At 46.0% G+C, this 12,138-nt stretch overlaps 1 protein-coding gene across 2 annotated transcripts in view; it reads right to left on the minus strand.

Annotated features, from left to right (window-relative positions):
- Positions 1-12,087, minus strand: part of DDX24 (DEAD (Asp-Glu-Ala-Asp) box helicase 24) — a 19,011-nt gene extending 6,924 nt beyond the window's left edge. Inside the window, exons 1-5 of one of the 2 annotated variants that reach the window (XM_010836224.1) lie at positions 11,985-12,087; positions 10,089-10,808; positions 3,219-3,731; positions 1,996-2,149; positions 1,159-1,674 (exon numbers count right to left, since the gene is read on the minus strand). In XM_010836224.1, coding sequence (XP_010834526.1) covers positions 1,159-1,674; positions 1,996-2,149; positions 3,219-3,731; positions 10,089-10,803 — 1,898 coding nt within the window. In that variant the 5' untranslated portion in view covers positions 10,804-10,808; positions 11,985-12,087. The remainder of the gene's footprint in view (positions 1-1,158; positions 1,675-1,995; positions 2,150-3,218; positions 3,732-10,088; positions 10,809-11,984) is intronic. The other variant, XM_010836225.1, reaches the window with a different exon arrangement.
- Positions 12,088-12,138: the final 51 nt, after the last annotated feature.

Genomic DNA, 12,138 nt, shown 5'->3' on the forward strand with positions numbered 1-12,138 from the left:
TTTTCACTCTCCTCTTTCACTTTCACCAAGAAGCTTTTTAGTTCCTCTTCACTTTCTGCCATAAGGGTGGTGTCATCTGCATATCCGAGGTTATTGATGTTTCTCCCGGCATTCTTGATTCCATTTTGTGCTTTTTCTATTAGGAGCAAATAAGAGCCTTTCCAATACCTCCCTTTGGAAGCAGCTGAACCTGCATTGGGTCCTGCTTTGCATAGCAAAAATAGTAAAAAAAAAAAAAAAATTATGGGTAAAACAACTATTCGCTATTCTTTCTTAAAGGGAAATAATCTGGTCATTTCCTTTCAGCAGATAATGTAAAATAAGTAAAATATATACATATATAAGAATATATAATATTTACATATGTTATATAATAATAAGGCTTATAAATATATAAGTCTCAGGGGGCTTCCCTGGTGGTTCAGACTATAAACAATCTGCCTGCAATGCAGGAAACCCAGGTTTGATCCCTGGGTCAGGAAGATCCCACAGAGAAGGAAATGGCAACCCACTCCAGTGTTCTTGCCTGGAGAATCCCAGGGACAGGGGGGCCTAGTGGGCTGTCATTTATGGGGTCGCACAGAGTCGGACACGACTGAAGTGACTTAGCAGCAGCAGCAGCACAGTAGCAGGTTCAAAACAAACACTCAATACTATGTACTGGATGATGTCTCATAATGTATGTGTAGTTTGAGGAGAGTCAAAAGCACTTGAGATATGTTTTAAAAATAAATGTACTAGATGAGAGTGAACCTGCCTCATGCTGTGCAAAATTTTAAAAAAGGCTGGGGGCTGCTGCTGCTACTGCTAAGTTGCGTCAGTCGTGTCCGACTCTGTGCGACCCCATAGACAGCAGCCCACCAGGCTCCCCCGTCCCTGGGATTCTCCAGGCAAGAACACTGGAGTGGGCTGCCGTTTCCTTCTCCAAGGCATGAACGTGAAAAGCCAAAGTGAAGTCGCTCAGTCGTGTCCGACTCTTAGTGACCCCATGGACTGCAGCCTACCAGGCTCCTCCGTCCATGGGATTTTCCAGGCAAGAGTACTGGAGTGGGGTGCCGTTGCTACCTTCTACTAATAAGGCTCCCAAGAGAGAAGGTAGCTTCCCACCCTCCTGGCAACCTGGACCCAGTGGCCAGTCTGTGCACAGGCCTGACTTACTCCTCCAGATGGGCAAACTGCTCCAGGTTTCTAAGCCTCTGCTTCTGGTGCATGCAGGCATGCAGGGTCAGTGGCATGATATCCAGGACTTTGAGGAGCCCGGAGAGGCGCTTGATGCAGGAGATACTGTTGGCAAACACTAAGGTGCGGCCTGGATACTGCATCAGGAAGTAGTACAGATACAAGTCTTTCTCATCAGTCTCACAATGGATCTTGGTCTCTGTCAGCGTCTCTACCGTAGCCTCCTTTCTTGTGAGGTCAATGACCTTGGGCTTGCCCCTCATGCCAATCTTCTGCATGAGGAGGTCAAGTTTGGCAGTTTTGTCCATTTTCTTAGCGTGCTTCTTGTGAAGGATACGGGCAGGAGCTTGATGTACCAGGGTCAGTGTGGCGGAAAAAACAAGGGTCTGTCTCTTTGGGTTGTACTGGGAATCACTGAGCATCTCTAGCAGCTGTGAGAGCTCAGCAAAGTGGCCTTTCTCAACCATCCGGTCAGCCTCATCGATCACCAGGCACCTACAGATCCAGACAGACCCGTGATCACCAGGTTAGTAGCAGGAAAGAGGAGTCACCACAGCATACTCTGCCAGTGCCCACCCCCCCACCCTGGCCAACCCAAGACAAACACCACTTTCACCACCTCCACCAGGGCCCTCAACTAACCTCCTTCACACATGCTTGGTTTTCTAAAGGCCAAGTCTCTAGTACCTAGTAGGGTACCTAGTACCAAGGCTTAGTACCCCACAATGGCACTTTGTGACAGGGAGGATGCACTGTGCCAAGTCACCTCAGGCCCACTTCAGAACAAGGGGTGGGGGAAAAGGGAGGTACTCTCACCTGAGCTGCCGAAGGTTGCTCAAATGAGGGTGCTTTTCTTTAACTAGCTCCCACAGCCGGCCTGGAGTGGCGATCACGATCTCAGGCTGGCGGTTCAGCATCCTCTGCTGTTTCTGCGTGGACATTCCACCAACCAGAATAGCGGTTTTAATGCCTATGGTTCACACAACACGAGGGACAGTGTTAGTCTGATTGCTTATTTCTTCCACCGTGGACACCAGTGCCCCCAGATTAGCAAAGGCTGCCAGTCAGCGGCACAGCTCCCCTCTCCAGGGGAGTGCTAAGAGCTGGCCTGGGCTGCTGATGCTATTACTGGAGGGCTTACTGGGTCTGCTATGATCTAGGCCTGGCCTACTCCCCCAACCTCATTTTTTTCTACTCTTTCCCCTCACCCGCAACAGTAGCGCTGATTTGAACCCAGGGATGGTGACATCCAAGGCTCTGGAGAAGCAGACCAGTGGCACACCGCAGTGCTGGGAAGATGGAACCAGCAGCTGTGACACTTCTCCCAGGGGAATTCCTGCCCGTCCTCCTCAATCCAGATTCATCTCAATCTCCTCTAATGCCTAGTGTTCTCTTCTCTCCAGTGGAGGACTTCTCAAGGTGTCCAGTGTGGGAGGAACAAAAAAGATCATGCAGGCAAAGTGCTTAGTCAAGTGCCTCACATACACAGTAAGAGCTCGGTAAAGAATCGTTCCTTTTACTATAAAATTGAAACCCCCACTATGCAGCCTTTCCCAAGGAATTCCCTGAGAAAATTTAAGTGCTAATGCCCTAAAGCAGAAGTCTGCACACTTTTTTGAACAGTCAACAGTTGTGGCCCTGTGTGTGGGCTAAACGGTCTCTGTCACAACTACCAGCTCTATTCCACTCTTCACTGGTGGTGCAAAAGTGGCCATGGACAATGTGTAAATACATGGGTGTGGCAGCACTTTATTTACCAGAAAAAAATAAACCACCCCTTAAACGGTGGTTTGCCAAACCCCTCCAAGCATCCACTGTATTCCGTAAGGTAACTAAGCGCTTATGCAGCTAGAACAGCGTTAGCTATGTGTCATCCTTGGGAGAATTAAGAATGTGTCACTCAAACAGTTTTCTGTCCGGCTTAATTTTCTGGCAAATCAAATTCCCTCTAGAGGGCGGGAGGCACAGCTCATTCACCTCTACCACCCCCACCACTGCGATCCTTTCAGGAAACATTTATTCAATGAATTAAACCTCACTTGTAAACTTGGCCACAGCATCGACGTGTTGTTTGACCTGAACAGCGAGCTCTCGAGTGGGAGTCAGAATCAGTCCAAGCAGAGGACGCTTCGGCGGCACAGTGCTGCCACCCAATTCTTGTTTCAACTTTCCAGCCTGCTCTTCATCATGCTTTTCCACCTGGTTGTCTTCCTGTTCGGGGGTGGGCTTCTCCCTGATCAGGGAAGAAGGCCCTTCACCAGCGTCACCATCACCGTCACGGGACGGCAGCCCCGGGTCTGAGGCGGCAGCTCCAATACTGGTTCCTGCCTGGCTGGGTGGTGTTCCAGTGTTCGCTCCGACCTCACTGGGAGGTGCTTCCCCCTCAATTCCAATCTCATCAGGCAAAGCTCCAGGCGCAGCTCCAGCCTCATTACTGGTCTCCCCAGGTGGAGCTCCTGTGTTACTTATTGCTGGGGTAGGCTTCTTCTTCACCTGCCACCGTAGCACTGCGTCAATCATTGGAATGGCAAAGGCAAGAGTTTTCCCACTTCCTTAAAAGCAGAACAAAAAAACAAACAAAAGCAGTGTGAATCAACAGAGGTACACACTCTTGCCTGAGGTTCTATTCTTACTCGGAATAAGGGACCCTGAAATAGCCAAGTGCCACCCTGACCAATGCAAAGCTCCTTCCACCCTACGCTGGTATCCCAACTGCACTGCACCCAGAGGGCACGCGTATACTTAGGCACCTGAGGGTGCGTCCGACAGACAGCACTGAGCTGAGGCAACAGTAACCGGAGACAAATGTCCAAACAATGAGACCCAAAGAGGCAGGTGAGTTGTGGGTGTGAGTGTTTTGCTGCTGTTGTGGAGGAACATAAAACTGAAGGGTAAAAAATGGAAATCTGTATAATACGTTCCCAACACGTTTCTTTGGTGGAGGAGGTAATGAAAGAAAGTTTTCTTAGTTTTCAAGGAAACTTTAAAGCTTTTGTGTACGCTTGAACATTTTCAAACTAGCCTCTGAATGTGTATGGAGCCCATCTATGTCGTCAAAAAACAAAATGAAACAAAATACCTCAGGCTGAGAATTTAAAGTGATTCCAAAATTACAATGCCCCAGGCAGAAGCAAATAAGTGATCTCTATGTGAAGAAGCTTTTATCACAGGCCTCAAAAAACTCACAGATGATTTTTCAGAGTAAATGAGCTGAGTTCTTGCTTATAGTACCTTGTTCCTTAGAGCTGCCCATTTTCTGAGATGACTTCTATCGCATATTTCAGGAAGAAAAATGCCAATTCTACACACACTCCTTCAGAAAACTGAAGAGAACACTTCAAGTCTTTCTGAGCCCAGTATTACCCTGATTTCAAAACCAAAGACATTAGAAGAAAACTACAAATATCCCATTAAGAGAAATTTAAAAAATCATCAACAGAATTCTAGCAAATCAAATCCAACAATGTATAAATGGAATAATATATTGCAACTAAATTCAGTTTATCATCATCAACAAATTGAAAATGAAAAAAGTATACATCCCATATATGCAGAAAAGGCATTTAAAAAAAATACCACCACCATTCCTGATAAGACTCTTTCTCCAACTAGAAATAGACGAGAATTTTCTCAACCTGACAGAAGCTAAATATGATAAACCTACTGCTAACATCATATTTAATGATGAAACACTGAACATTTTTCCCCAAATCAGGGACAAAGCAACGGTGCCCACAAGTTTTAGCCAGTGTGATAAGAAAAAAGTAAACAAAATGCAACCAGACCAGATGACATAATCACCTTTGTAGAAAATCCTATGTAATCTTCAGGAAACCAGTTAATTATACCAAGTTGCAGGATACAAGATCAATATAAATAAACGCATACTTCTATTTACTAGCAACAGAAATAGGAAATTTTAAATTGCTATTTACAAAAGCATCAACAATATGAAATAGTTAAGGATAAAGCTAGCGGAAGTATATACACTGAAAACTACAAACAGCAGTAAGAAAAAGCAAAGACCTAAAAAATTGGAGAGATATACTGCATTCATGGACTGGAAGATTCTAGACTGTCTAGATGTCACATCCTCAGTTGGCTCTATAACCAATGCAATCTTAATCAGAATACTAGCTGGCTTTTTTGAAGAAACTGAAAAGCTGACTTTAAAATTCATATTGAAACGCAAAGGGCCTCAGTTCAGTTCAGCCGCTAAGTCGTGTCCGACTCTTTGCAGCCCCATGGACTGCAGTACGACAGGCTTCCCTGTCCATCACCAACTCCCAGAGCCTACTCAAACTCACGTTCATTCAGTCAGTGATACCACCCAACCATCTCATCCTCTGTCATCCCCTTCTCCCACCTTCAGTCTTTCCCAGCATCAGGGTCTTTTCCAATGAGTCAGTTCTTCACATCAGGTGGCCAAAGTACTGGAGTTTCAGCTTCAGCATCAGTCCTTCCAATGAATATTCAGGACTGATTTCCTTGAGAATTCACTGGTTTGATCTCCTTGCAGCTCAAGGGACTCTCAAGAGTCTTCTCCAACACCATAATTCAAAAGCATCAGTTCTTCAGCACTCAGCTTTCTTTATAGTCCAACTCTCATATCCATACATGACTACTGGAAAAACCATAGCTTTGACTAGATGGACCTTTGTTGGCAAAGTCATGTCTCTGCTTTTTAATATGTTATCGAGTTTGGTCATAGTTTCCTTCCAAGGAGCAAGCGTCACTTAATTTCATGGCTGCAGTCACCAGAATAGCCAAAACAACTTTTAAAAAGAACAAAGTTGGAGGACTTACACTACTTGACTTTAAGACTTGCACTAAAGCTACACTATCCAACACTGTGAGGTGTTGGGAAAACAGTAAAGATAGACAAATGGGTCAATGGAAAAGAGAAGACTCCAGAAATAAACCCACACTTATATTGTTACCAATTTTCAAAAAAGATGTGAAGGCAATTTAGTGGGGAAAGAGTTTTTCAACAAACAATGCTGGAGTAATTAGATATCCATATGCAAAACAAAACCAAATCTTTGATCCATATTTCTGACCACAAAAGTTAACACAGGAACAATCCGACTGAAACACAGAACCTAAAACTAAACTAGTAACACCTCCACAAGAAAACGTAAGAGAAAATCTTTGTGATCTTGTGTTAGGCAAAAGATTCTCAGGAAAGCAAATCTGTAAAAGATCATTTAAACTTCACCAAAATAGTAACTCCTGCTCTTCAGAAGAGAACTAAAAGATAAGGCACAAACTAGGGGAGAAAAATGCACACCATATATCTGATACAGGAGATGTATCTACAACATATAATAAATTCAGTAATAAAACCACAACCCAATTGAAACACAGGCAAAAGAACTAAGCAGGTATCACCAAAGATGATGACATGGATGACAATTAAGCACTTGAAAAGATGCTGCTTCACTAGTTACTTTGGAAATACCAATTAAAGCCACAAGGAAGTAACACTAAAAATTTTAAAATCTAAATTAAAGACCGACCACACTAAGCCCTGGCAAGGACACGGATCAATTCAAACTCATAAGTTGGTGATTATGTACAATGGTACAATCACTTTGGAAAACTCCTAAGAAGTTACATTTACAAAAGACCTAGCGATTCCACATCTAGGTATTCAGCCAATGAATCAAAGCATACATCCAAAGACTGATATGCCAATATTTATGATAGTTTTACTTGTAAACGCCAAAAACTAGAAAGACCAGAACCATCCATCAACACAGATAAACAAACTGCACTATATCCATTCAGCGGAATGCCGCTTATCAGGGGAAAGAAACGAACCACTGGTATCTGCAATAACACGGTTGAATCTCAAAGGATGCTGAGTTAAAGCGCAAGGTTCTCCCTACCCAAAATACATATTTGTAGGATCTATTTTAAAATTCTGGAAAATGCAAACTAATCTATAGCGATAAAAAGACTATTAGAGGTTATCTGGGGATGGACAAGGAGCGGACCAGAGAAGGCGGGATTCTTAAGGGGCCTAACATCTTTTGGGGGTGATGGGTAAGTTCATTACCGGCATTGGCAGCAGTCCGTCTACAGCAGTTTGTCTCTGAGACTTGGACCTGTGGATCCACAGCACTCAAGAGAAACAGCCTGAGAGGATCTGCGGTATAAGCCCAAACACCAATCTCTAGGCGCAGTGGCTCACACCTGGCCTCTGCCTCCAGGCCTCTCTGCACATACCCAAGTCCTGCAGCAGCGCTGAACAGCACACAGATCTGGTCTAGAATCCTAGCACTACTGCTTTCAGTGGGGCAGTTTTAGGGACTGTCTATCCTCAGTGAGGCTGAGTTTCCTCTTCAGTAATATGGGAATAAAAATGGCATCCACCTCACAGTGGTTGTGAGAACTTTCATCAATATAACGCATGTAACACACAACTGTTACCTCCATTCCCCTTTCCTGGGGCTTCCTCCCTCTTCCATCTTTGTGACTTTTATACAGGACCTCACCTCAAGTTCCCTGACCACTCTTCCAGAAATCTAAGGCACAAAGTTTCTAGATGGTCTATTTCTGAAACAGAGTAGGACCCAATAGTTCTTCCCCATCATACTCTCTGCCTGCCTTTTGTCTGTGGAAAAACTTGAGCCAAACAGTAAGTTTAATGAGAGAAGTGAGAAAATGCAGAAAAAAAGGAAAGCAGTCCAACAAGACTAAATAATAATAGTTTAGTCAATAAACACAGTTAAGGACCTTTAGTTCCTTCTCAAGGGCTACAGATAATATTCTGAGCCACATCCTGTGAGCTGTCTTGTAGATACTGAAACTCCCACCAGATGAAAGAAGTTAACTGCACGATGACTGGACGGTAGCCGTGACATTGTTGTTATTTACTCACTAAGTTATGACCTACTTCTGTGACCCCTTGAACTGTAGCCCCCCAGGCTCCTCAGTCCATGGGATTTCCCAGGCAAAAATATTAGAAGTGGATTGCTATTTCCTTTTCCAGGGCATCTTCCCAACCTAGGGATCAAACCTGCATCTCCTGCATTGGCAGATGCATTCTTTACACTGAGCTACCAGGGAAGCCCATAAGCGGCCACGTTTCTGAGAACCGGCCTCAAGAAAACTGAAACAAACAGACCTTGGAGCTGAAATTAAATGAACTTAAAACAGTCAAAATGAGGCTGGTCAGACTACCAATGACCAAGTTCAAGATGTCTGTCAGAGCTGACTGTGCTGTTTCTGCATGAAGCCCCCTCCCTCTGTCTATAAAAGTTCTTGCCCACTGGTTGTCATGGGGTGGCAGGGGGAAAGCCAGCCTTTGGACAGGAGTCTTCCCCCACTCCCCATTGCTGGTATCCAAAATAAAGCAAACTTTCCTTTCCACCAACCTGGCCTCTTCATTGGCTTTTGAGGAGCGAGCAGCCGCCCCACTTTGGTTACAGGTCTATGCCATACAATATAGTAGCCACTAGCCACATACAGCTATCAAGCACTTAAAATGTGGCTGCTCTAAACTGAGATGGGTTCAAAATACACATCAGATTTTGAAAAGAGTATAAACATTAGAACGTAAAATATCTAATTAATAATTTTACATTAATTAACACTGAAATGTTATGTAATGGTTAAATATACTATTAAATTTAATCTTCACTTTTTTTAAATACCTTTTATAATATGGCTCCTAGGGAATTTTAAATTACACATGAGGCTTGCATAGCATATGTTATTTCTAATGGTTACTGTTGGTCAAGTTGGACTAATAGTTTCAGGTCTGTTTGCTCCTTACCCCCATCAACAGTTTAGTCTCCCAGGGTGTCAACCTAGCATCGCTTCAGAAAGCCGCAGACGGCCCGGGTATGAGGGACCTTTAAACAATGCCTAGTTCAACAGTCACCGCCTGCCCAAATTTGCCTACAAAATCCACCCAATGGTTATTACACACTCAAAACCTTCCAATGCCAATAAACCCACCAACTCCCAATGCAGCCCTTTTATCTGTAGACAACTCTTGAGAATTAGACACTTCTTTATACTGATGAAGATCTACCTCTCCAGAGAGCTGATCTTAGTCCCACTGTACCCCCGAGTCATGCAGAAGAGGTTCAAGAATTGGAAAAAACTACCATTTACAGATCACCTGGGCTTCCCTGGTGGCTCAGCTGGTAAAGAATCTGCCTGCAATGAGGGAGACCTGGGTTCGATCCCTGGGTTGGGAAGATCCCTTGGAGAAGGGAAAGGCTACCCAATCCAGTATTCTGGCCTGAAAAATTCCATGGACTGTATACAGTCCATGGGGGTCGCAAAGAGTAGGACACGACTGGGTGACTTTCACTTTCACAGATTACTTACAATGTACTGTGTAAATTTTAGTTTACTGTTGTTTTTTGTTAGCAGTTTACTATTGTGTAAATGTATAAATTTAGTAAGCATTTACACTTAACCCACATAGCAAAAAGGGCTTCCCTTGTGGCTCAGTGGTAAAGAATTCACCTGCAATATAGGAGATCCAGGTTCAATCCCTGGGTTGGGAAGATTCCCTGAAGAAGGGAAGGGGTATGCGCTCCAGTATTCTTGCCTGAAGAACCCCATGGACAGAGGAGCCTGGAGGGCAAAGAGTCCGACAGAACTGAACGACTAAGTACACAGCACACAGCAAAAGATGTAGGTACTGAATTTACCTATCTCCATTTAATAATGCAGTCTACAGGGCTGAGAGAAATAAAGTGACCTGCATAGGGCACCAATCAGGAAGTGAGCCATTTCAACCCATAGCTAGCGGACTTCTTAAAGTCTTCATGCAACAGTGCTTTTGTGGTCATGTTCCCAACATTCCCCAGTCTCCCAACCATCCAGCCTGTTAGTGGCCACAAGCCAGAAGCAATCTCGCCCTGGCCAGATAAGAATGCCCTTACCTGTCTCAGCAGCCCCAAGGATGTCCAGTTTGTCACGAATGGCAGGTGCCAAGGTCAGCGCTTGGATTGGTGTGGGGGCAGAGAAGCCTAGAAAGCTGAGTGCTCGGAGAACCGGCTTGGGTACAAACAGATCCTTCCAAGCTGATACATCTGCTTTGTGATCATGCATTTCAGGCATCCACGTTTTTGCTTTTTTGGGCACCTTTGGAGAAGTACCCTGGGAAGGCTCTGATTTTTTTTTCCCTTTCTTTTTCTTCTTTTTTGGTACAGTCTGCGCCAGGCCTTCTGATGCCATCTCCCCTACCTCTGGATCAGGACAAATTGTGCCCTCTGCCTGGGGCGCTGGCTCAGTATCTTTGACCTCAAACGCTTTCTGGGAACTGGTTCCTTCAGTTTCCACATCTTTACTCTTCTTCAACTTCATCTTTTTCTTTGAGGAGCCAGGCTCTCCTTCCTCCTCTCCTTCTGCAACAGCCTGTGCCTTTCTCTTCTTGGGCTCTCCCTTTGAGAAGAGACTGGAGGAACTCTTGGCAGGGGAGACCAACTGATAATCTGTTAGTTCCTCAAAACACACCAAGTCATCCATCTGTCCGTCTGCAAACATATTTGGGTCTATCTTCACCTCCTTCCATTTTCCCACAACCTTGATTCCCTTCTTCTGAAATCTGCCACAGTTTGTTGGCTTCGGCCTTGATTTTTTCTCTTTCAACTTCATGGCTGCTGAAAAGGAAAAAAAATGTTCCATTAGATTGGCAACTGAGAAGCAAAGGATTCTGAGGCAACAAATATTTCCTAAGCAGCTATCAGGTCTTACAAAAAAACTAAGGACACAAAGATGGCTCTAACACCAATGCTGCCAGCTGGAGAAGATCACAGAAGGGAAGAAATGTACCCAAGAACACGCAGCTAGGCCTACAACAGAGAGGACTCAGGAGGTGTAGCAAAGAGACGAGCTAGATCTAGTTTGGATTTCAGACGCAATACTTACTGCCTGGGTGCCCTTGGCAGGTCCTGCTCAATCCTCTCTGAACCTCAGAGTTTTCATATTTTAGGGGGTCGGCTCTACTGAGTGCACAAAGCTTTCTTCCCTCTCAAATCTTATCCCAAGAGGTCAAATGCCTGTGTCACCACTCTGGCTGTTGCCAAGTGACTTAAAACCCAACCAGCTTTAATCATTACATTTTAGGTAATTTAAAAACCATTGATGCACAACTCGTTTGACTGGAACTTGATCCATGTTCTCCCTTTTTCAGAAAGGAAGAGGAAAATCATAGCTTCCGTGGAAAACAAAAGGAGACCTAGGTTCAAATCTTGACGCGCCACTGGTCAGCTGTGGGTCTGGGGTGGCCGTTATTAATCTCCACGAGTCTCAGTTCCTCGTCTGGAAAATGGGGATGAGAGAGCCTGCGGCTCCTTGGATTGTCACGCCATGACGAAAAAGTGGCGCACGATCAGAACCGCTTAGCATCGCGCCCCGTGGGCAAAGCACGCCAGCGTGCAGGGAAGGTCCACTCCCACCCCGCATCCGCGACGCCGCGATCACAGACTACCCTCACCAACCGAGGGGAGGCGTGAGGGTCAGGCACAAGCGGGTCGAGGACGCGGAGTGTGACTCGCGGGGTAAGCCCGGGGGTCCCTCCTTCTGGGGCCCGGCGCGGCCCGCACCGGCACCTCGTCTCAGGCTCGAACGGGCGCACCAAGCGGAGAAGCCGAACCAGCCAAGCCCTGACGCCCACTCGGCTGGTTCGGAGGCCCTAGAAGAGGCCCCCAGAGCAGGGTCGGCCAGGGCGCTTGACAAGGCCGGCGGCCACCCCTCTCTGGTCCCGAGAACCCGAGGGCCTGGAGGAGCCCGTAGCGAGAGCCCGCCCCCAGCCCCGCTCCGGCTCCGGCACTCACCGCGAGGCTACCCTGCCGCGGCCCCCTCAGACGCCCGGCAAACGCGCCCAAGCACGCAGCACCGGCGTGCCGCGGCAGCGTCCGCCGCAGTTCCGGGGCGGGGCTTGCACGCAGGCACGCGTGCGCGTAGCGAAGGAAGTCCCGCCCCCATTCT

The sequence above is a fragment of the Bison bison genome, unplaced genomic scaffold (genome assembly GCF_000754665.1).
Source record: "Bison bison bison isolate TAMUID 2011002044 unplaced genomic scaffold, Bison_UMD1.0 scf7180017864061, whole genome shotgun sequence".
NCBI lineage: Eukaryota > Metazoa > Chordata > Mammalia > Artiodactyla > Bovidae > Bison > Bison bison.